Here is a 25,437-nt window from a genome sequence, read left to right as displayed (position 1 = left end):
ACCATGCCTTCGTAAAGGTTTGTTACGATAGAAATCTTGACTCTGACTGTTTTACCTTGTCATTAAGATTAACGTTTTAAAATCATATTGTTTTATCACCACTAAGTCAATGTTTTGTATTACCCACTCGCAGTATTGTTTCGGTTTCACTAATAGAAGATGAAATTATTTGGTGCTAATACTGACTAGCTGTGTATTTGCATGATCAGAGAAGCTAATGGTATCAATTGAAAATGCTAACATTATCAAGCTAAACAAAAAAACTAAATGTTTTTTAGTTGTAGATGGCAAAACCCTTTTTAGCCCCAATTTGAATCACGAAACGGATGTAAAAGCTTTAACTACTTAATTACAGTAATTGTATTTAATAATAAATTATTTATTAAATAAGGGACTATTTTGGGTCACTTAGAACTGAAAACAGTGTGGATTTGCGAAGATTACGGCTACATAATTATGCGAAAAAATAATTGAGATTACAATTATGTCTGCCGCAGTTAATCGTGAAGTGTGTCAAATACAAAATTCAGTCATATCTGAATGTTCTATTTACAAAGTGTTTTTTGGAACATTGAGAATTGTAACCAATCGGAGACATGTCTGTTGCTCAATTTCTGTGTTATTAATAATTTGAACAGTTTTGAATCCTTGTTGATTAGAGGGCCTAGTAAAGTTTACTATTTAGGCCACGACCACACTGATAAAGTTTGAAAAGTTTTCAGTTCCCTAACTTTATTTTTCCAAAAGTGAGCTTTTTCTAAAATTTCAGTTTTGCTGGAGGAAAATGTCATTCTAGTGTGAAAAAAATGGTATAAACGTAGCAAAATCAATGCGTTTTTGAATGATAACGAATTAATGTGGACGTGTTCTGAGGCAATGTTTTTTTTTAATGATACACAAAACAGCAAGTTATTCTGGAATAGTTACATACAAAATATGTATTTTAATGCGAATTCTATAAATCAAAATGAATCACAAATATAGCTGCAAGCAGCAGTTACCGGGGCCAAGCACGCCAATAACGGAAATGTCACTGGACATCAGCGAACATTACTTTGAGAAAAGCAGTATAAAAAGCATAGGTAGAATTGCTCAAATTAAAATACAATTAATTATAACTTTTTACCAATAGGTAGCTTCACATGCTTTTTGGCAATTTGCCATCAAATTCACTGGTGCGCTATTCGAGAACCGCTTTGTCTATCGGAAACTTTTGATAATTATTTGTGATGAGTGTCTCTAGATGATACATGACAAATTTCATGCAAATTGGACTTATGGTCTAGGAGGAGTTTGAAGAAGTAGGTTTTCAATAAAATAAAATATGGTGGACAGGAAGTATATCCGACCATGGCAAATTTGGTATCAGCAAATTCTGCATGACCCAAGGAATCTAAAGAGAGCAATAATCAAACGTTATAAGTATTTTTAAATATTTTGTTTTAACTTTTGACCACAAGGTGGCACTGGCCCAAAACTCTATATGTACCAAAGGCAAAGTGCAGATGATGCATACCAAGTTTCATAATGGTACACCAATGTGTTTGTAAAATACAGCATTTTATGACAAAATTCAGTGCATTTGAGAATTTTGATTCTAGCACTTAAGGTTCAAAAGTTATGAGCATAAACATAAGTGCAAATTTGAACAGCTGGTGGCGCTAGAGGGTTTGAGTTAGAGGCCCCTAATTTGGGTCAGTTATAGATCTGGGTATCCTCTATCAGTGTGCCAAATTTCACAACTTTCTTCCAAATGGTTCTATGGGCAACCAAAGACTCCCTGCCAACAAAAAAAAAGAAGAAAACAGTAGGTGCCTTCGCACTTTCAGTGCGTGCCAACTAATTACAATATCAAGGGAAAAGATCAACAGTTCAGATTTTTGTCATAATTGTGCAGCCCTAGCGAAAACTGAATGAAACCGGTTCCGTTACATTAAAGCAATCAGGTACTAGAGTTCATATTAGATTGCAAATATAATTAACTGAATTGCACGACGTCCAGCACAATATATCACAACCCTCACAAGTTATTGTTGAAATATCACAGGCGTTGCTTGTACACAATGTCCTGGATAATAATATTTTGAAAAGAGCTGGAACTCTATTGGGGGTTTTAAATAAATATGTTAAAGAATCATCATTTCTGCTGTGTTACGGTTGCATTTGATTCACAGCGATCAGACGTGTTAGGGTTAGTTTTACACAGATGGTTCAATCTGATTTGATTTGGTTAGATGTCAGGCATAGAGCATGCAGCATTTCTCAACTGGTTATAATGTGATTTGTGTTTATGAGTGAGTTAGCATGTTGGCATGCAGTGTAGAATTAGCAGAAGATAAGTGTAGTGTACACTGCTGTAGTGTTGTATAACACAGTGACTCAGCAGTGCTGGGGATTATGACCACATCCTAATAATAACCATGATGACTCGTGGCTCTGTGTGTGTGTTTGGGCTGGCTCAGAGTTGGGTCATGAGGTGTGGGCCTCAGGACACACGGGCCCAAACCCGCTGGAGATCACGGTGTTTTTGCACCACTGAAATATTAGAATATGAACATTCTGTCTTGTTTTTGTCTGTATTTCGCTACATTAGTTTCAGTTTGTTTGGGTTAATTCAGGGTAAGCTAGTAAGCAGTTTATATTCAATATATTGAAAGTTCAAGAGATATTCACAATGATGTTACTGTCTTTATAAAATAAAGCAACATTGTTGGATTGATTTTCATGAATCAGTTCGAACTCTCCATTTAATATTGAAATCTAAAAATGCTGAAAACTCTAATCGTCTTATTTCTTTGTTTCTCTTTCTGTCTCAGGTCAGCTCAGTGGTATCTCATTCCCACGTCAAAAGGAAGAATCCCTGCAGAATGTTGTTGGTAGCACACCTTATATTTTCATTCTGGGTCAGGACTGTGCGGCCCGATACCAACTCCTGAACTGTCTGCTTGGAGAGAGGCTCCTCCCCCTCGGGTCGGAGGCAGGCAGGGCCTGTGGACCGGAGGGCGGGACCTGCCGGAGGAGGAAGTTGTGTTTCACACACGGTCGTCAGAGGCGGTTGAGTTTGGCGTTGTCGGGTCAGTATGAGCTTGTGCATCAGTTAGCGGCTCACTGCGGTCGTTGGGATACGGTGCCGTGCGAAGACCTGGAGATCCAGGAGTGTGAAGATGATGCGCTGCGATCGGCCGAGCTCGAGATCACGCTTCATCATCCACTGCTGCAGGTAAGAGCACCACGGGAAATGTAATCCTCCGAGTGAGGTCATGTGTTTTGGTGCAGCACGTATTTAAAACATCACAGAATGACTCGCATTTACATCACAGCCTCAAATCAGTCTCATATCAGACCCCAATCTTATATCAGACTCAAATAAGAGAATCAAATAAGACTCCAATTTAAATCAGTTCCAATCAAATAGGGATGGCGCCGATCCGATATCTGGATTGGTATCTGGTCAGATACTGACGTTTTTACCTAAATCAGGTATCGGTCCGACGACCCTGATCCAAATCCGATACCGCATGTTGGTCATTGACGTTACTGTCAAGCTCAAAGAATGACATAAATAACCTTCAAATCACCATTAAAGTAGACCATATAACTCCGTCAGTCTTATATTCTGACCCCAATCAGACTGGATTCCATCTCCGATCAGATGTGATTGATCTGCAACTGATTCTGAGACACAGTATCAAAAATCATTTAGACTCCAATTAGTCTCCGATCAGACCTGATTTCATCTTCGATCAGTTGTGATTCCGACCCCGCTCAGACTTGAATCATTCTCCTATCAGACTCGAATCAATTTCCGATCGGATTCAAATCAGTCTCCGGTCAGACTCTATTCTGACCCTGATCAGACTTGAATAAATCTCCTATAAAACTCAAATCAATTACCGATCAGACTCGATTCTGACCCTTGTCAGACACGATTCCGTCTCCGATCAGACTCGATTCCATCTCAGTCAATTCAGACTTGAATCAGTCTCCAATTTGACTCAGATCAGTCTCTGATCGGACTGGTTTCCATATGCGATCAGACTCGATTCCAGATCCAATCAGACTCTATTCCAACCCTGATCAGACTGGATTCAGTCTCCGATCAGACACAAATCAGTCTCTGATCAGACTCGATTCCGACCCGAATCAGACTCTATTCCATCTCAGTCAATTCAGACTTGAATCAGTCTCCGATTAGACTCTAATTAGTCTCATATCAGACTCCATTCCGTCCGATCAGACTGTATTCCAACCCTGATCAGACTGGATTCCGGCTCCGATCAGACTCGAATGAATCTCCGATTCCGACCCCAATCAGACTGGATTGCATCTCAGTCAATTCAGACTTGAATCAGTCTCTGGTTAGACTTAAATCAGTCTGATCAGATGCAATTCCAACCCTGGCCAGACGTGATTCCAACCTCAATAAGACGCGATTCCTTCTCAGAATCACTTGCAGATCAGACTAAAAAATCTTTCGATTCCAATTAGTCTCCTATCAGACCTGATTCCGTCCTTGATCAGACTCGATCCCGACCCTGATCAGACTCTAATAAATCTTTGATCAGACTCAAATCAGACTGAAAGGGACCTCTGACTGCCTCTAACCTGACTACCTGGGAAATATAGTCCTTAGAGTGAGGTCATGTTTTTAAGAATGAAGTGATTTTCTCACATTATTTGAGAATGTTAACAGAATCATTACAGGAACATCAACTATTCTTCCATCTGTTTCTCTAGTGTTTATGTAACTCTGTGCTTTGGGTCTGGTGCCCTTCACATGACCACCGATGGGGAAAATAAGAGCTCTAGTTGTTGCTATGGTGATATACACTCACTGGCCACTTTATTTGATACACCTGTACATCTACTTATTCATGTGATTATCTAACCAGCCAATTGTGTGGCAGCAGTGTAATGTATAAAATCATGCAGATATGGGTCAGGAGCTTCAGTTAATGTTTACATCAACCATCAGAATGGGGAAAATATTAGATCTGATCCAAGCTGACAGGAAGGTGACAGTAACCCAAATAAACACACGTTACAACAGTTCTAGGCAGAAAAGCATTTCTGAACACACAACACGTCAAATTGAGGCGGATGGGCTACAGCAGCAGAAGACCCCTCCGGGTACCACTACTGCCAGCTTAGAATAGGAAACTGAGGCTGCAGATTTAGGTTGCGTGTAGTGTATGGTTGTGTGTTTGTGTGATGTTTTACTATGGCACATATCTGCTAGATTCACGTCCTCTCTCAAATGAACTGCGTCTGTTTTTGTGCGGCACACACACATTAGCGCTGAGGTGTTAATTACCGCCTGTCCCTTGTGCACCGGGTCGTGTACAGTGACAGCGGAGAGTGAAGTGTGTGTGTGTGCTGTGACCAGATTCCCAGCATTCCTGCTAAAACACACACACACGCTGGCCGCTTTCCACCGTGAGGTGTTATGTGCAGTAGATGAGTGTATGTTCGGTTTCAGCCTGCGGCTCCAGTGCTCAGACAAACGATCAAATCCAGTGTTAGATGGCCATTTATGAGGAGCTGTGATTGCAAGACATCTTTGTTCCAGAGAGATTTCAGCGCTCAGTTGAGCTTGTGTTTGAGAGACGGCACTGACTGCCTCTATTGTGTTACTTTGCTAGTCTCTCTATATCTGTCTGTCTCTGTCTGTCTGTCTGTCTGTCTGTCTCGAGTTCTCTTTGCCTCTCTAGTTTTTCATTAGTTATAGAGTGAAACTTTAGCCTTGTATATCTAGCAACCCAAGCTCGATTTCATGGTTTGTTCGGGATTCCCACAGTCATGAAATCTGCCATTTTCAAGCTTGGAAAACTAATGGAAATTAACAAAAGATTATAAAAGCCATGGAAATTTCTATAGTGAAATGTATTTATTTTTTGGCATGAAATTACTCTTTTCGAGTGCAATTGCTTTAAAATTATGAAAATAAATCCTCCAAAAATGATCAACTATTGGCCAATTTATTGGTCTGTCACTAAGCACACATTAGGGGTTTGGCCTAATCGAGCTACAGTCTTAGTCTGTGCAAGTATACGTGACACAATGTGTAATTGAATATTTGTAGGAAGGACATCAGCTGAGGAAGCTTTAAATACATGTTGCGCTGGTATTAATCTCGTCAACAAAATTAACAACTAATATCAACCGCAATATGTTGGGTCTGTTAGTCCGACTTCGCAGAATAACTTATGATTTCTGTTGAATTAAAGCGTTTACATGACAATATAAAAAGACAAATTATTGTTTTAGTCTGACTGAAATCAAACTTTTAAAGTGCATGTAAACATAAAAACTAATATCAGCTGCAATATGTTGGGTCTGTTAGTATGGCTGCGCAAAAATCAAAAACCGTAACGCATGATTTCAGTCGAACTAAAACATTTACATTACATTTATAAAAAGACTAATTATTGTTTTAGTACGGCTAAAATCGAACATTTAAAGTGCATATAAACGTACTAACTAATATTGACTGCAATACGTTGGGTCTGTCAGTCCTACTTCGCAGAAGTCGTAACCTACGATTTCAGTCGAACTGAAGTGTTCACAAGACATTATAAAAAGACGAATTATTGGTTTAATCCTACTAAAATTTAACTATTAAAGTGCATGTAAACATACTGACTAATAACGACTGCAATATGTTGGGTCTGTCTGTCCTACTTTGCAAAAATCGCAATATACAATTTCAGTCGAACTGAAGCATTTGCATGACATTAAAAAAAGACAAATTATTGTTTTTGTCTGACTAAAATCGAACATTTAAAGTGCATATAAACGTACAAACTAATATCGACTGCAATACATTGGGTCTGTTAGTACGACTTCGCAAAAATTGTAACGTACGATTTCCGTCAAACTAAAGCATCTACATGACATTATAATTTTATTTAATAGTTTTAGTCTGAATGAAATCAACCTTTAAAGTGCATGTAAACGTACAAATTAATATTGCCCAAGCATTTGCGTCTGCATTCGTGTACAGTATTTTTCTGACTATACGATAATTAAAAGAAATGCCTTGTTTGTAATGATAGCCAAACTAATATCTTGCCCTTCATTAGTTTCTTGTAAATTACACAAACGCAACATTATTATGTGATGTCATCTGTTTCATGTGTGTGTTTAGGAGGTGAAGATCATGGTTCTTCCGTGTCGTAACGTGCAGAGTGTCGACAGCGCGCTGGTCGACCGCAAACGCGGAATCCTTCCCATAATCCTCTACGCCGTCAACAAAGACGTGTTGAGTCCGCAGCAGGTGAGCGATCTACAGAAAGTTCGTGAGATACTGTCATTCCCCATTTGCTTCATACGAATTCCGAGCGGCCTGGCAGAATCCGCGTCCCCAGAACCGACCCGCGGCAGTGACCGCGAGAGAGACCGCAGTGCGCTGTACAAACAGCTCATGTCTCTAAAGCTCATCAACAGTTTGGCGGGACCCTGTGCATGTGGAGCGCCTGCGCAGACGCCCGGCGGATCCGGCAAGATGCAGAGCATTCTGGGAGAGAGTCTGGAGCGTCTGCACCGTGTGCTGGTGCCATTCACGCGACTCGTGCTGCAGAATCAACAGGTGGAGGCCGCAAACATGCTAAACGACATTCACTGCAGCTCTCTGGATTTCTTCATCAACCAGGTGACACTAAAACACGCTACTAATGTAACTACATTTTTATACTTTCACAGCTACTTTTTCAAACAACTAGCATGTAGCGTCACAAACTGTGTTTGTCGCATTGTTTTGCGCATGCCACTTTACAGACAAACTACAGGAGAAAAGATAATTGCAATTTCCTAAACTTACTTGTGTTGGAAAGATTCGTTTTAGTGAATCAATTCAAATCATTGCAACTGAACTGATTCGTTTGTTTCCTTATATAGAAGTCCCTGTGTTTTATGTAGTCAGATATATATTTACATGCTGCCGTTTGTTACTGTTTTCAGCAGTTATATAAAATGTGATGGTTTTCCTTCAGGCGTTTGACATGCAGCGAGATCTTCAGATTACACCCCGTCGTCTGGAATACACCCGTGAGAAAGAGGGCGAACTCTTCAGCTCTCTCATGGCCATCGCCAACCGCAAACAAGAGGAGATGAAGGAGATGATCATCAAGACTCTGAGCAGCATGAAGGAGCAACTGCTGGAGGACGCCGCTAACCTACAGTTCACAGGTCAGAGGTCAAAGTGTGTGGGAGATAACTTCATCTAGTGTCACGTTACATCACATGATTCACATTGACTTTAACTTAAAGGCATAGTTGACTCAAAAAATCATTTTTGAACCTCATGTTGTTCCTGTGTGACTATCTTTTGTGGAACACAAACAGAGACGTTTCAGAAATGACCATAAAACTGTCATAAATGAAGGGTTAGGGTTCGTGCACTATATTCCAAGTCTTCTAAAGTCATATGATAGCAAATATGTGGTTTTAATGTTGTTATGTTTTGAAAGCGAAACTTCCCCTTTACTGTGTTGTTTAGGCGATGCGGTCAAACGGTAGCACATATCCACAGAAACATCTCGGACACACTTTTAATTGTCCTCTAGTTGTCAGATTTTAGGAGTGAATGCACTTAACTGCATAGAGAGCTATAGGATGCTCCCTTGCTCCCTATTTAGTGAATGACTTAACCTCCAGTGTGCTGTCTGTCTGCACTGGTCTCAGAACAGTTAGAAATGCACCTTATTTTCACCCTAACTCCATATAAAGTCTCTGAAAGACACATTTATCAGCTTTTAGATGAATTCATTTATTCTCAATGTGATGATACACTGACAGTAAAAAGAGGATATTTAAATGAAAATGAGCCTATAGTCCACATACGTGGTCAGTGTGTTTAATAGTGTGCTGTTTCACAATAAATCGATGAAATTTCAAAAATAGCATATCAGATGAAACTAGAGACTCTAATCTTTTGATTCAAACAGCTTTTAATGTAAAAACTTCATTAGGTTTCTTATCAGATGTAGTTTTGTTGGTGTTTCTCTCAAAGATAAACTCGCTGTGGTCAGCGCCATGTTGTTTGGTCACATGACTGTGTGTTGATAGTTTAACCCTTTACTGACAGCACAGAGTCTCCTGAACTGAGATCAGTCAGTTTAAATGAAATTAAATTATGCATAGCCTATAGCGAAGCCCAAATACAATGTCCACAGATGTGTGCACGGGTTCGCACAAGGTTAAACACTCTGACTAGTAGATTTATGTAATTCATGTCATGAAAATACCCACCACAGAGTCACTTCCGCTGTATAATACAATGATAGCTAAAATTGTATGTATCCTTAAATAAACACAATTAAATCATATTTTCACACTTTTAACTGCTTTATCACAAATGATGCCCCCAATAAAAAGTGATATTTCCAATGATTTTACTTTGTTTGTCTCATATTTCATCTCAAGCATGCACACTTTTGTCCACTTGGTTAAAAAGTACACTAACTTTTGAACAAAACTTTATTAGGGATCAAATTGTTTGGTGTGGTGGAAATGATGCCACTGTGGGACAGTTGTAATTTTTGACAAATTGATAGAAATCATTTTCATACAATACATATTGAAATGGTTTATTTCATTCTCTGTTTAGCTGGTCAGATTTAAACGGGTAATAATTAGTATTTTTATAATGTTCTTTATATAGTTTAATATTGAAAGTCTGGGTCTGAAGGCTAAAACAGTCAAATCTATACACAAAAGACATTTGAAAAGTACCAAAAATAAATGATGAAGACCTGGTAAAAAGTTTCCAATTCAGTTTTAACCTTTTGCGCATCCACATGTGTGGACAATGTATTTTGGCTTTGCTATAAAAACACATAATTTACATGAATTTAAACTGACTGATCTCAGTTCAGGAGACTCTGTGCTATCGACACACAGAGTCATGTGACCAAACAACATGGCGCTGACCACAGCGGAGTTTATCTTTGGGAGAAACAGCAACAAAACTACATCTGATAAGAAACCTAATAAAGTTTTTACATTAAAAGCTGTTTGAATCAAAAGATTACAGTCTCTAGTTTCATCTGATATGCTATTTTTAACAATTTGTCAATTTATCATGAAATGCCACACTGATAAACACAATGTACACTAAAGTGTGCTTTAACACACTTTTTCCTTAGAAACCCTGTATGCACTGTGCATTATCACACTGAGCTTTATATGGAGTTAGGATGAAAATAAGGTGCATTTCTAACTGTTCTGAGACCAGTGCAGACAGACAGCACACTGGAGGTTAAGTCATTCACTAAATAGGGAGCAAGGGAGCATCCTATAGCTCTCTATGCAGTTAAGTGCATTCACTCCTAAAATCTGATCAAAAGTTCAGTTTCAGGCTGCAGATGATGTTTGGATCACTCAACATGTTTGACAGACATGTGACAATGATAATCAGTACATAGATTCAGAATTTATAATGTATCATTTTATTTTAACATGATTGGCAGTGATTGGATGATGTTTGACATTACTTTGAATCTGAATTAATTATGCTAATTTCTGATGTAATGTCTGTAACATGAATAATCAACACTCCTGGAAACATCATAAACTATTTGATGAAAATGTCATAACTTAGTCCTGCCGTACACATATGTGGACATCAAGTTTTAGGAAAACGAATTTGGTCTATACATGGTTTTTGTTTTTTTGCATGTTTATGAGGTGCTACTAGTTACAAATCAAAAAGCTAGTTACACAAAGCAGTCACGCTCGGGTCTCAGGAGGATAAAGTGTTTTAATGAGAATTTACTTTCTACAAGTCCACAGTGATAACACACTTGACTGAGGTTGAACAAACACCCATATTTTATAAACTTACTACAGACCTGGTTAAGAGTCTTTCCAAAATCTCTAGTGTAAACCAAGACCCAAATTATCAACACTCACTCCTCCTAAAGCTGTCACAGACCTTCAGACTGTTCTGACATCCCAGACAGTGACCGAATGTTCAAACAGGACAAGACTTTTCAAACTCCAAATGTCAAAAAATGTGAATATATCTTAGTTTCATTATTGTATTTATCTAGTTAGTCAGCTGTCATCCTGACTCATCTCTCTCTCTCTCCATGTTTACAGATATCATCATGTCGTCTAACGGTGATCCGGTGACTTCTAAAGACATCAAGGTGTGTATTAATCAGATTCAAGATCTGATCGTGAATGGACTCAATCAGGCCGTGGCTAATAAGCTCACCAGTTCAGTGAATATACTGCGAGAGAGTTTCGTGGGAACGCTAGAGAGATGTCTCGCCAGTCTGGAGAAATCCACCTCAGAGTCTTGTGTGCACAACGTCACGTCCAACCACCTCAAACAGGTACAGTAACACACACACACACACACACACACACACACACACACACAATAAACACACACAGGTATCCAGTGATCTCATGATAAACACTACGTGTGTGTGTGTGTGTGCAGATTCTGAACGCTGCGTATCACGTGGAGGTGACGTTTCAGTCGGGTTCTTCTGTCACGTGGATGTTCTGGGAACAGATCAAACAGGTACAATCGCACACCGATGACAACTGAACTGAAGCACATGTAAGTGTTCTGAAACTGATCTGTCTGTGTAGATAATTCACAGGATATCGTGGGTGAATCCTCCCTCGATCACTCCAGAGTGGAAGCGTAAAGTGGCTCAGGATGCGATCGAGAGTCTCAGCGCCGCTAAACTGTCCAAGAGCATCTGCTCACAGTTCAGAACACGCCTCAACAGCTCACATGAAGCGTTCGCCGCATCTCTCAGACAGGTGTTTAAGTGCTCTTTCCCTGTGTTTGACCACAAACATCCCGATTGAAACCACAGATAAAACACGGTACTGATGGAGGTGTGTGTGTGTGTGTGTGTGTGTGTGTGTGTGTTCAGCTGGAGGAGGGTCACACGGGTCGTTTGGAGCGTACTGAAGATCTGTGGCTGCGGGTGAGGAAAGATCACGCCCCACGACTCGCCCGACTGTCACTCGAGAGCCGATCGCTCCGAGATATCCTGCTGCATGGTAACACAACAGTTTAATCATTGTTCATTATGACAAAACGATGTTGACTGCTTTTCATTAAGGCTGTTGTTTTAATATGTTATTTTTTTATCAAATATATCGCACTGAATTAACACAATAAAAAATTTATGCAATCACACAAATATTGATATATGCAATTAATTATAATTAATGTAATTAATTAATCAGAATATTATGAAATTAATTTATTTAACCATTTTAATCGATTGACAGCCGTATATAATTCTATTTTTTTTACATATTAATTTATAGGCACAATTTATATTTGTCTACAAAACAAATTTCAAGCACTGTAATGCGTAAAATAATATAAAATATTCTATTAAATTAAAAAAATGAAAATATTCAGTAAAAAAAAAATCAGTTTTCATTAATATACTGTGGAAAAATCTCATAAACATAATGTGAAAAAATACAGTATATGCTTGTTTTATATTATAAAATAATAGTATAAAATAAAAAATTCAATTAAAATAAAATGTAAATATTCAGTTACTGTAATGCATAACAATCTTATTATAAAAATAATTTAGAAAAATATATAATTTTATAATTTCATAAACATTTTTAAAATTAAAATAAACTTAATTTAAATATTAAATTGAATTCAATAATTACAAATTCAATTCAATTAAAATGAATTCAATTCTCATTACTGTAATGCCTAAAATAATCTAAAATATGAAATACAATTCAAATAAAATTCAGTTTTCATTTATATACTGCGTAAAACTCTCAAACAATGTGAACAATATTATTGTTATATTATAAAATAACAGTATAAAATATCAAATAAAATTCAATTTAAATATTCAATTATATTCACTAATAAAAAAAAGTTCATTACTGTAATGCATAATAATGTCATTATAATAAACATAATGTGAAACATATAATTGTTTTATAATTAAATTTCATTTTATATTATGCATTATGGATTATTTGATATGTATATATTACATTTGATATATGTATTTCTATATATGTAGTTGCTGCCCATGTATATAATTTCAGATCAGTAATTTATGAGAAGGCATGACAGATCAAAACCTTTTAAGATAATAAGAAACATTAATTCCGTCCACGGTTATTGTAGTTTTTTTATTTTTATTTCAGTTAATGAAAACACTGAGTCCAGACGGACTGGTCGAGTACAAACACTTTCACAGCTCACACCCAAACGTGTCACAAATGATTTGTGTTTCATAATAAATCTGTGTCATTTCACAACCTGCCCGATGAGTCATTGTGTGTGTGTTTCTCTCAGAGTGTTTTTGGATTGTTTTGTGTTCAGGAAAGCCGAAGCTGGGTCGTGAGTTGGGTCGAGGTCAGTATGGTGTGGTGTATCTGTGTGATAATTGGGGCGGTCATCACCCCTGTGCGCTCAAATCTGTGGTTCCTCCTGATGACAAACACTGGAACGACCTGGCGCTGGAGTTTCACTACACACGGTAACCACTGCTGACTCATACCGGAAACATGTGTATAGCACTGATATAAACACAGTTACTTTCTACAACATCCTGTCATAAATAACTGATCTGAAATTATATTCATGGCCAGCAAATACATATATAAAGCATATAAATATATCAGATGAAATGTATACATATATAGGATTATTTTTATATAATAAATGTAAAATTATTATAAAACTATTTATTTATGATAATGACATTTGTTTAATTTTTTTTAAATATTTGTATTGAATATAATTGAATATTTAAATTGAATTTTATTTTAATTTATTTTATACTGTTATTTTATAATATAAAACAATCATATTTTTTTCCACATTGTTTGAGTTTTATGCTGTATATTAACGTGAACATTTTAGGCATTACAGTAATGAGAGTTTATTTTAATTAAATTGAATATTTAATTTTTGATTAAATATTTACATTTTCATTTTTCTACAAAATTATAAAATAATTATATATTTTTCTAAATTGTTTATAATAATAAGATTGTTATGCATTACAGTAATTGAATTAAATATTTAATTATTAAATTTAATTGAAAAAATAAATGGAATTTATTTCATATTTAGATTATTATTTTACATTTTTATAAAAAAATATTTTCTCCCATTGTTTATGATAGTAAGATTTTTGCACATTACAGGAATGAAAATGTAATTTAATTTTAACTTAACTGAATATTTAATTATTGAATTTATTTTTTTATATTTTATACTATTATTTTATAATATAAAACAACCATATATTTTTTCACATTATGCTTGAAATTTTTACTTATTATATTAATGAACATTTATTTGTATTTTTTAATTGAATATTTAATTTTTGAATTTAATAGAATATTTTAAATTGAATTTTATTTTTATTTTATTTTATATTTCAGATTATTTTAGGCATTACAGTAATGAGAATTGAATTTATTTTAATTGAATATATAATTATTTAATTAAATTTCATATTTAAATTGAGTTATTTTAATTTGAGTTTTTTATTATAAAAGAATTATATATTTTTCTAAATTGTTTATGATAATAAGATTATGCATTACAGTAATGAACATTTTTATTTTAATTGAATTTAATATTTTAATTTAATATATATGATAATTTTACAATATTATAAAACAATTATTAATTTGTCCACATTATGTTTATGATAATGGAGTATTTTTACACTTTACAGTAATGAAGATTTTGAGTCCTGAATATCATTTCCGTTGACTCTGTCCCCTGTCTTGGATGTATTTTTAAAAAATTAATTTGGATTTCGTGATGAATAATGACTGTTCTCTGTGTGTCTCAGGTCTCTGCCTAAACACGAGCGGTTAGTGAATCTCCACGGGTCAGTTATTGATCACTCTTATGCCGGCGGATCCAGTATCGCTGTTCTGTTGATCATGGAGCGGTTACATCGAGATCTTTACACCGGACTGAAGGTACGACAGGAACTCTCTGTGTCTGTCTCTGTTTCTGTCCAACTCTTTCTGATGATGATGATGATGATGATGATGATGTCTCCTGTAGGCCGGTCTGTGTCTGAAGGAGAGGTTACAGATCGCTCTGGACGTGGTGGAGGGAATCCGGTTCCTGCACAGTCAGGGTCTCCTGCACCGAGACATCAAACTCAAGAACGTTCTGGTGAGGAACACTCGTCCACGGTCTGTCTCTCTTGAAAGAAACCGTCCTTTAACACTGTGTTGGTGTTCTCTTGTGTAGCTGGACAAACAGAACCGGGCCAAAATCACCGATCTGGGCTTCTGTAAACCCGAGGCCATGATGTCAGGCAGTATAGTGGGCACTCCCATTCACATGGCACCAGAACTGTTTACAGGTCAGAACCAGAACCCATCAAACAGCACAAGAGTGTATGTGTGTCCACAATAACACTGTGTGTGTGTGTGTCTTCAGGAAAGTATGATAACTCGGTGGACGTGTACGCATTCGGGATTCTCTTCTGGTATCTCTGCACCGGATCTGTCAAACTTCCGGAAGCGTTTGAGAAATGTTCCAGTAAAGACCAGCTGTGGACCAACGTCAAGAAAGGTGCAAACATCAGCTCTTGTTCTGCAGTCACTGGAATTTTCTCGCTCACTTATTTTATTGGCGTGGCGTTTGTGTGTTTCAGGCTCGCGGCCGGAGCGTTTGCCAACATTTGATGAGGAATGCTGGCAGCTCATGGAAGCGTGCTGGAACGGCGACCCTTCCCAGCGACCCCTGCTCGGAATCGTACAGCCCAGTCTGCAACGCATCATGGACCGTCTGTGTGACAACTCTGACCAAAAGAGCGCAAACCTCGAGGACTCAAACTGAAGCGCTCACTTTCCTGTAATAAAAAAGCATCTATTTTGCATGTAGAACAAACGGACAGATATTTCTTTGAGCAACCGTGAACAAACGTGATCATGCGTGCCACATTTACTAGAAGCGAACAAGTTCTGCTGCTTTCACATAGGAGTTCCTCTAGACATGACCGATTTTACTAGTCGTCGACTTGTGTGTTACAGATTAATTGAAACGTTCATTTTTAAATGGTGTTTAAACTGGTTTACAGTTATCTTGTGATTTCATTTTTTTTTTTTTTTTTTTTTAATAAAATCTTTTGGACCGCTGGACTGAATTTATTTTGTGTGCAAAAAATTTATTTACTAATATTTGGTTTAACATTATAGGAGGAGAATTCTGGCGATGATGTCAGAAACTTTTGTCGTCAAGCATTTTTCAATTTCATCAAAACAAAACATTGACTCGAGTGTCAGGTGAGGTTATATGTGTGTGTGTTTTGTGTTTGTAAATGTGCTTATAGTCTCCTGTTTAGAAGCGGGTCACATACAGCAACGTTAATTAAAACAGTTTTTAACATTGAACGTTTTCTAAGAACATATTGTTTAGTGTAACTTTGTTACATGAGTTAATCTGTAAACACAAGATCTTAATGAGATCAAAGTGTCCAGGTCGTTCATTAATGATGACGTTTGCTGGTTCATAACGAGACTCTTATTGACATCAGCGCCATCTTTGATTTTTGAGAGGGAATTACACAGGCTGTGAGGGAAAGACTACAGTTTGTGTTTGTGGATCGTTCCGCTGACGAAACATCTTTCCAAAAAAAAATCAGTAGACAGGAAACTCCAGAAAACATGAATGTGGAAAATCACATGTGATCTAGGAGCTTTTTGAAAGACACGTCCGGTGTTTTTTGTACTTAATTAGATATTAAGTTTTTTGTTCTCCTAATGAGATGTTGAAGTGAATTTAAATAAAATATCAGTATAAGTTTTTATATTTCGATAGACCGCTATAGCACTTCACTACTCCTGATTTCTGAGGTGAGAATGATTAAATAAATACATTTTTAAAAAATATGACCACGGCTATGAATTAGCCGAATAAACAACATTGACAACATTTGAGTTTCACATAATCTTTATCAATCTTTCGTTCGCTACATAGTGTTTTTTTGCTGCAAAATGTTTATTTTTTATTTTTATGTAATGGTATTCCCAAATGTTCCTAATCCCTAAAATATATCACAGAAATACGTGTCCTGACCGCGATCAGCCAATCAGAAGACTTTGATTTGCTTTCTGTCTGTCAATCATTTTGCACGTTCTCTGTGTAATAGTTGAAGTGGATCAAAGTACATCTTCTGGTTACTATAGTTTTACTACAAATACCATTGTATTTATGATTTTTATTTTACCATAGATTTTGTTTTCCTGTATTAGTATTATGGTTTTACTATGAATATCAAGGTTAAAATGTGGTTATTTTTTTAAAACCATGGTAAATTTATTGCGAGGGCAAGCAAAACGTATTGCGAGGGCCAGCAAACTATTGCGAGGGCCAGCAAAACCTATTGCGAGGGCCAGCAAAACCTATTGCGAGGGCCAGCAAAACCTATTGCGAGGGCAAGCAGAAACTATTGCGAGGGCAAGCAGAACCTATTGCGAGGGCCAGCAAAACCTATTGCGAGGGCCAGCAAACTATTGCGAGGGCCAGCAAAACCTATTGCGAGGGCAAGCAGAACCTATTGCGAGGGCCAGCAACCTATTGCGAGGGCCAGCAAAACCTATTGCGAGGGCCAGCAAAACCTATTGCGAGGGGCCAGCAGAACGTATTGCGAGGGCCAGCAGAACGTATTGCGAGGGCCAGCAGAACGTATTGCGAGGGCCAGCAGAACCTATTGCGAGGGCCAGCAAAACCTATTGCGAGGGGCCAGCAGAACGTATTGCGAGGGCCAGCAGAACGCCAGCAGAACGTATTGCGAGGGCCAGCAGAACGTATTGCGAGGGCAAGCAGAACCTATTGCGAGGGCCAGCAAAACCTATTGCGAGGGCCAGCAAACTATTGCGAGGGCCAGCAAACTATTGCCAGGGCCAGCAGAACGTATTGCGAGGGCCAGCAGAACGTATTGCGAGGGCCAGCAGAACCTATTGCGAGGGCCAGCAAAACCTATTGCGAGGGCCAGCAAAACCTATTGCGAGGGCCAGCAAAACCTATTGCGAGGGGCCAGTAAAACCTATTGCGAGGGCCAGCAAACTATTGCGAGGGCCAGCAAACTATTGCGAGGGGCCAGCAAAACGTATTGCGAGGGCCAGCAAAACTCATTCAGATTAAATATCATACTCTGATTCATGTCAGCTGAGGGCGCCATTTTGCTACTGTTGTGTTTGACAACTCCGCGGAGACGCAGAGAGGGCGTGTCTTATTCAACGGTTCAGTCTCGTAGAAGTTCCAGAATGGCTAAAGGATCTTTAAGTGAAAAGTAGGGTAACTAATTAACTACTTTTCACTTAAAGGTGCTCTACTCGATTTTAGCTGTTATTCATGGGGAAATATATCTAAAATTATACATGTTGTAATTGATTAAATGTTCTGTTCAGTCTTTTGTTTTCTTGTGTGAATCTGGCTGAGGGAGATCCCCTCAGTCTTTTATTGTTGTAGCTAATCTGCCATAATGTTTTAAGTAAATGAATTAATGAATTAACATGCCTCAGATCACCAGTAACTTTCCTGACTGACCTGTTTTACCCTGTGAGTTTATATTCCTGAACCACTATTTAAAATCTCCCGATAACTCGTTATGCTTCAAGGTTCTGTACTTTTATAGATTTAGAGGGGTTCCTACTATATGGCCATGGAAAACCTGGAAATGTCAGGGAATTTTAAAATTGTATGTATAATTTCAAGTTAGGGTTAGGTTCATACTCGGCTCAAAAAAAAAACATGTAATCGGTTTAAAATTGTCACTGAGAGTGCAGTCTCTACACAATGATTCTTAAAATCCTTATCCAGTGATCACATATGACAGAGAAAATAATGGAAAATTATTGGTAAAAAAAAGATTTACATTACACTTATTCAAGTATGTGTGTGTGTAGAGTGTGAAATTGTCAGGTGTATTATATGGCGACTCCATCAGAACAGCAGGATTCTGCAAAGTAAGTCAAACTGAATGTTAAATGAGTTGATGCATTCTCAATACAATCACCAAATATAAATAATGCTGGTTATGAATGACAGCAGTAATGAGTCGTGTGTTTGAACTCAAGTGCAGCTCAGAAGTCAGCTCTAAAGGAGGATCACGTGAAGTCTGTAGGAGTTGATGATGATGCAAAGGTACACGGCTTTGTTTTCTCCGTTTACAACATGTTTCTATCAGAATATATCATTCGATAAGCAAGATGATAATTTGATATGTAATAATGATCTCTCTGTATAGGAATCTTCTAAACATCATGGTAAGTGTCATGTTGTTATTATCATTCTTCTGTCTGTAATGAAACAACTGTGAATATTGATTATTGATCAGTTTGTCTGGTGATCAGGTTCTACTGGTCAGTTCTCTGTAAGGACAGCCAGTCAGATGATCAGTAAATGGAAGTTTGCTCACTGCAGAGAACATCATGCTCGACTTCACACTGACGATGCCGAATACAGACGACAACTACACCTGCATGAACGCCACCTCAGATCCACAGTCAGACACTATTATTATCAGTTTATTATTATCAGTGAATAACAGCATACCGCAAGTTTATTCTCTGTGAATCCTGCAGGTGGCGCTGCCGGTCATTTCTATGATGGAGGCGGAAACGCTGCAGATTCTACTGGAAGTGGAGAAATGTAAAGACCAGCTTTTTCCCTCTCTTTCATACCAAAACAAATCTGGTAATAAAAATAATAATTTTGTTGGTATCATGGTTTTACTATGCAAATACTGTACCATAGTTTAACTATGGGTTTACTATAGTAATATTGTGGTAACACTTTAAAATAAGTTTAAGTTAAATTTGTTAACATAAACAACATTAGTTAATATTAACCAAGATTAATAAATGTCATAAAAGTATTATTCATTGTTAGTTCATGTTAATTTCAACATTTGGTTTTTAAAATAAAAAGTTGTATGTTTACATTAACTAATGTACTATGAACTAACATTAACAATGAAAAATTTTTTTTTAATTAACTAACATTAACAAAGATGAATAAATACTGTAACAAATATTTATTCTATTTTTTGATGGAAACCATAGTTTTACAATAGTAATATTGTAGTAACTATGAAAAGTTAATTAAACATGTTTTTTGGCAGAAACCATGGTTAATACAGTATACTGTATCCATATAGTAACCATGGTCTTACTATAGATTAACCATGTTTAATCTTCTGGTTACTATAGTTTTACTACAAATACCATAGTATTTATGATTTTTATTTTACCATAGTTTTTGTTTTCCTGTATTAGTACTGTGCTTTTACTATGAATAGCAAGATTAAAATGTGGTTATTTTTGTAAAACTATGGTAACTTTATTGCAAGGGAATGCAAGCTATTCAGAGGGAATGCAAAACTTATTTCGAGGGCACACAAACTATTGCAAGGGAATACAAACTAGTAAGAGGGAATGTGAAACTTATTGCGAGGAATGCAAAACTTATTGTGAGGGAACACAAACTATTGCGAGGGAACAAACTAGTAACAGGGAATGAAACTATTGCGAGAGAATGCAAATTATTGCGAGGGAACAAACTAGTAACGGAATGCAAACCTTATTGCGAGGGAACAAACTAGTAACGGAATGCAAACCTTATTGCGAGGGAACGCAAACCTTACTGCGAGGGAACGCAAACCTTATTGTGAGGGAACGCAAACCTTATTGCGTGGGAACGCAAACTAGTAAGAGGGAACGCGAAACTTATTGCGAGGGAACGCAAACCTTATTGCGAGGGAACGCAAACCTTATTGCGTGGGAACGCAAACTAGTAAGAGGGAACGCGAAACTTATTGCGAGGAACGCAAAACTTATTGCGAGGGAACAAACTATTGCGAGGGAACACAAACTATTGCGAGGGAACAAACGAGTAACAGGGAATGAAACTATTGCGAGGGAATGCAAACTATTGCGAGGGAACAAACTAGTAACAAGGAATGAAACTATTGCGAGAGAATGCAAACTATTGCGAGGGAACAAACTAGTAACGGAACGCAAACCTTATTGCGAGGGAACGCAAACCTTACTGCGAGGGAACACAAACTAGTAAGAGGGAACGCGAAACTTATTGCGAGGAACGCAAAACTTATTGCGAGGGAACAAACTATTGTGAGGGAACACAAACTATTGCGAGGGAACAAACTAGTAACAGGGAACGCAAACCTTATTGCGAGGGAACGCAAACTAGTAAGAGGAAACGCGAAACTTATTGCGAGGAACGCAAAACTTATTGCGGGGGAACACAAAACTTATTGCGGGTGAACACAAACTATTGTGAGGGAACAAACTAGTAAGAGGGAACGCAAAACTTATTGCGAGGCAACACAAACTGTTGTGAGGGAACACAAAACTTATTGCGAGGGAACAAACTATTGTGAGGGAACAAACTAGTAAGAGGGAATGAAAAACTATAGCGAGGGAACGCAAACCATTGCGAGGGAACGCAAACCATTGCGAGGGAACGCAAAACTTATTTGCGTGGGAACGCAAACTAGTAAGAGGGAACGCGAACGCAAACTAGTAAGAGGGAACGCAAAACTTATTGCGAGAGAACAAAACTTATTGCGTGGGAACACAAACTATTGTGAGGGAACAAAATAGTAAGAGGGAATGCAAACTATTTTGAGGGAACGCAAACCTTATTGCGAGGGAACGCAAACTATTGCGAGGGAATGCAAACTATTGCGAGCGCATTGCAAAACTTATTGCGAGGGAACAAACTATTGTAAGGGAACAAAATAGTAAGAGGGAACGCAAACTATTGCGAGGAATGCAAACTATTGCGAGGGAACGCAAAACTTATTGCGAGGGAACGCAAAACTTATTGCGAGGGAACGCAAACTATTCAGAACGCAAACTATTGCGAGGGAACAAACTAGTAAGAGGGAATGAAAAACTTATTGCGAGGGAATGCAAACTATTACGAGGGCATGCAAAACTATTTCAGAAACAAAAAATTTCTGCCCTGTCCTCTTAGGTTTTGGCTCAGTGGTAACTAATGTGTTCAGTTAATCTGAAGGTGAGCAGAGCACTGAATTTTTAAAGATGTACAGAGACTTTGGCCGAGAATAAAAGAGTGAGTTGTCACTTCCTGTGTCTTTTGCAGCTTACAGATATAACCTTGGCCAAAGTCATGATCTCACTCTGGACGCTCAGAGACGAATTCAGAGCCTGAGAGAGAAAACAGCCGCTAAAGGTGTGAAACAGGAGCAGAAGATGGGCGTCATGGACACACTGAGAGACTGTAGCTGCAGTTTAACCTTCTGTCTGACAGGGGGCGCTACAGGTCAAACAGAACCTGACAGGAAACATCGCGTCTTTAATGCGTCATATCTAACGGTTAGAAAGAAATCATCAACATTATAACATCAGTTCGACCCCTACCACGGATCGCTAAGAACATCAAAAATAAAACGAGACATGAAATATTAAAAACAGAAGTTGTAGCTTTACTTCAGAGTGTTTCCACGTGAAAAAATCCAGCCCATGTGTGATTTATGCTGTTTGATTTGTATGAGAGATTCAAACAGAGAAATACAGTCACAAACACTGTGAACATACAAAATATGAATAAACACAGTAAATCTGTTTATGAAAACACGACAGGCTTTTAAAAAGATTAAAGGAACACATTGTGCGTTAAAATGTACATAAACTCAATATCAAGTAGTGGCATTGGCGTCATTTGAGTTTTTACACAGCAGAAAATGTAGTTTTACAGTAAAAAGTGTTTGCAATAATGTAAATGAAATGCTCCCTGCCAGTTTAAACGCTCTGATTGGTTAGATTGATCTATCAGTACACGTGTGTTTTATGTGTTTGTTGGCGTATTAGAGAGATCTGTACAACACTGCAACAAAAAATGTACATTTTAAAACACTAAATGCTTGACCTTTCAAAACATACCTGGGTCATATTTCACCTCAAAATCATAAAGACAAATTATATTTTTCATAAAGAAAATTGTGACATTATTTTAATGCTAAAAATCTCATTTTCATTATCGTAATTAAGTATTTATATATCAAGGTAGTATTTTTATTACAGTAATTTCCTAACTGTAATACAGTCAAATTATTGTATTTAATTTAAAAATTATTTTCTTTATGCAAAATATATCTATTTTTATTTCTTTTCATTTTGGAGTGAAACTTGACCTGGATATGTTTTCATGAGATTCACCTATTTACAAACCAACATCATTTCTAATCTATAAAATACAAAGTTTTTTCAGTGATTTGTGTTTTTTAAAGTCCATATAAAATTGTCCTCAAAATGTACAAAAACAGTGTATCAAAATGTGTAATTCTCCTCCAGTGGTACGAAATAAAGGCCCTGCCGGTGAAGGCATCAGGACTCGTACGTCTGAGTCGCATCAGTAGTTAAAGGCATGAATGAATATTGTTCCTTTTCTTCATTAATCCAGCGAGTCCAGTGATGCCACAGGGAATGTTTCTCTTAATTCTCTCTGTCCTTCATATATCAAATTAAAATGAATTTAAACAGCAGCATCTCAGTCCAGCAGTAGTTTAGCTTCATGTTGGAAATTCCCTGATAATCTCATATTAAACATTTACAAAATATACGCTTGTTTGTCTTGGTTTTGTTGCAGCGAGGGGGAGGGCGCCCCCTTCTGGACAAAATAAAACATAAAAAAGTGCTTTGCTTCAAGTAAACAAAAATCAAAACTGTTTTAAAAAGTGCTGATACTCTTCAGCATTTGGCACGAGAATCCATCAGACATCAGCTGTCGTGTGAAGTGTCGAAAATCCAACGGAGGGACGGAAACAGGACGATTGTTTTTCGGCTCTGAAATCCTCTTCCTCCCCTCGTCACCATGGCAACATGCGTGCAGCATCAACATCTGCAAAGACACACAACGCTTGATCATATACAAGAATATTTGAACATTTAACTTCAATAATGTGACATTTTAAAATTAATTAACCCTTCAAGCTCAGATGGGCCCACAAGAAGAAAAAAAACAATCGTCAAAATATTAATAACTACAGTCCTCCTTAGCAACCAAATTGGCCCGGTTGCTAGGGAGGGTAGAGTCACATGGGGTAACCTCCTCGTGGTCGTGATTAGTGGTTCTCGCTCTCAATGGGGTGTGTGGTAAGTTGTGTGTGGATCGTGGAGAGTAGCATGAGCCTCCACATGCTGTGAGTCTCCGCGGTGTCATGCACAACGAGTCACGTGATAAGATGCACGGATTGACGGTCTCAGAAGCGGAGGCAACTGAGACTTGTCCTCCGCCACCCGGATTGAGGTGAGTAACCGCGCCACCACAAGGACTTACTAAGTAGTGGGAATTGAGCATTCCAAATTGGGAGAATAGGGGATTAAATATTAAAAATAAATAAATAACTACAGTCTTGGCCAACACAAAATACTTATTTTAAAGCTTAGAGCTCTACATTACAATGCATGTAGACATTATGACCAAGTGCTTTGAAATTTGCTGACAAATCAGAAGTGTTCTGTTTTGATTATTTATAAAAAACATTTGCACTGTACATATTGTTATAATCAGTAAAAACATGAAACTGATCAAATAGCCATGTGTCATATGTTGTTGGAAATAATACAACCAGACCATTGTTTTACTCACAGACACAAATATAGTGAGTAATATCTAAGTGTATGTCTTTGACAATTGTGTTGGTGTTACTTATATGCTGCGTTTTCACTTAAAATTTCACGGAAAATAAACGGAACATAAAATATCACATATCATTACTTAGAGGAGGTGATTATCTTTCAAATGAGTCCACACACAAGATAATCAGATGTATAGATCATTAGATAATCCACATGAAGCACAATGTTACATATGGCCACCAGGAGATGGCGCCAAATACATGACACACACTCAATGATGACTCAAATGACACAGAATGAAACTCATTCTGTGAAATCTCATTACTAAAATCATGTCTGCATGCTATGCAAACCTTTAGTCATTGTTGTGTTTGCATGTGTAATTAGTTCTTATGTACAATTATTATGTTTTATTTGTTTGGAGACATTTTTTGACACTATGATCAATTATTTTTGTAATGTTATAACTTTTGATTGCTTTGTCGTATCAACACAAACTTTTTCTCAGTTACAGTTGACAGTTTATCGGAGCCACCTTATTTACACCCAGAGATATATAATGTCAAATCAGAAAAATAAGAAAAAAAAGATCATTTTCAGCAATTTCTTAGTCTCAGAATGTATCAATCTATATCATTAAAACTATTTGAAATGTTTTCTTTACAATGATACCAAACACCCTCGTTGTTTTTGTTTTTTTGTAGAGTTATTAGCTTTTAATTTGGGTTTGCCACTGAAACAGGAAATCTTTAAAAACACCTTCAGAGCTTAAAGGGTTATGTGTTGTTGATTAGTCTGTTTATCAGT

At 37.3% G+C, this 25,437-nt stretch overlaps 3 protein-coding genes and 1 long non-coding RNA gene across 7 annotated transcripts in view; 2 read left to right on the top strand and 2 right to left on the bottom strand.

Annotated features, from left to right (window-relative positions):
- The window catches only part of LOC127437941 (dual serine/threonine and tyrosine protein kinase-like), a 25,589-nt gene extending 9,452 nt beyond the window's left edge, over window positions 1–16,137 (top strand). The window contains exons 2-14 of the mRNA XM_051693112.1: window positions 2,817–3,220; window positions 7,148–7,651; window positions 7,992–8,187; window positions 11,101–11,339; window positions 11,450–11,533; window positions 11,605–11,781; window positions 11,898–12,027; window positions 13,343–13,499; window positions 14,832–14,964; window positions 15,053–15,166; window positions 15,245–15,359; window positions 15,437–15,571; window positions 15,654–16,137. Coding sequence (XP_051549072.1) covers window positions 2,817–3,220; window positions 7,148–7,651; window positions 7,992–8,187; window positions 11,101–11,339; window positions 11,450–11,533; window positions 11,605–11,781; window positions 11,898–12,027; window positions 13,343–13,499; window positions 14,832–14,964; window positions 15,053–15,166; window positions 15,245–15,359; window positions 15,437–15,571; window positions 15,654–15,838 — 2,573 coding nt within the window. The 3' untranslated portion in view covers window positions 15,839–16,137. The remainder of the gene's footprint in view (window positions 1–2,816; window positions 3,221–7,147; window positions 7,652–7,991; window positions 8,188–11,100; window positions 11,340–11,449; window positions 11,534–11,604; window positions 11,782–11,897; window positions 12,028–13,342; window positions 13,500–14,831; window positions 14,965–15,052; window positions 15,167–15,244; window positions 15,360–15,436; window positions 15,572–15,653) is intronic.
- On the bottom strand, window positions 16,091–19,145 carry LOC127437951 (uncharacterized). 3 transcript variants are annotated; one of them, XR_007896637.1, is made up of 3 exons: window positions 17,915–19,145; window positions 17,787–17,830; window positions 16,091–17,708 (listed from the first exon to the last, which is right to left on the bottom strand). It is a non-coding gene; the product is annotated as an uncharacterized LOC127437951 (long non-coding RNA). The 3 variants fall into 3 exon arrangements; XR_007896638.1 differs by having other exon boundaries at window positions 17,809–17,830; XR_007896636.1 differs by lacking the exon at window positions 17,787–17,830.
- LOC127437945 (uncharacterized) lies at window positions 16,166–25,437 on the top strand. 2 transcript variants are annotated; one of them, XM_051693118.1, is made up of 7 exons: window positions 16,166–16,284; window positions 18,910–18,969; window positions 19,081–19,147; window positions 19,251–19,269; window positions 19,357–19,508; window positions 19,588–19,699; window positions 22,133–25,437. In XM_051693118.1, exons 2-7 carry the CDS (start codon window positions 18,935–18,937, stop codon window positions 22,390–22,392), a joined length of 645 nt encoding a protein of 214 aa, XP_051549078.1. In that variant the 5' UTR covers window positions 16,166–16,284; window positions 18,910–18,934; the 3' UTR covers window positions 22,393–25,437. The 2 variants fall into 2 exon arrangements, with proteins under 2 accessions (XP_051549078.1, XP_051549079.1); XM_051693119.1 differs by having other exon boundaries at window positions 19,588–19,654; window positions 22,133–22,399.
- Window positions 23,751–25,437, bottom strand: part of LOC127437940 (cadherin EGF LAG seven-pass G-type receptor 2-like) — a 59,460-nt gene continuing 57,773 nt past the window's right edge. The window contains 1 exon segment of the mRNA XM_051693111.1: window positions 23,751–23,890. Coding sequence (XP_051549071.1) covers window positions 23,884–23,890 — 7 coding nt within the window. The 3' untranslated portion in view covers window positions 23,751–23,883.

Source organism: Myxocyprinus asiaticus, chromosome 49, assembly GCF_019703515.2.
Source record: "Myxocyprinus asiaticus isolate MX2 ecotype Aquarium Trade chromosome 49, UBuf_Myxa_2, whole genome shotgun sequence".
Classification (NCBI taxonomy): domain Eukaryota; kingdom Metazoa; phylum Chordata; class Actinopteri; order Cypriniformes; family Catostomidae; genus Myxocyprinus; species Myxocyprinus asiaticus.
Note: the sequence above shows the minus strand (reverse complement) of the source record. Positions and strands in the feature narration are given on the sequence as shown.

Coding starts and splice junctions, on each gene's coding strand:
- LOC127437945 (XM_051693118.1), top strand. CDS start 18,935: ATGGCGACTCCATCAGAACAGCAGGATTCTGCAAA. Junction 18,970..19,080: donor GAACAGCAGGATTCTGCAAA/GTAAGTCAAACT, acceptor TTTGAACTCAAG/TGCAGCTCAGAAGTCAGCTC. Junction 19,509..19,587: donor AACGCCACCTCAGATCCACA/GTCAGACACTAT, acceptor TGAATCCTGCAG/GTGGCGCTGCCGGTCATTTC.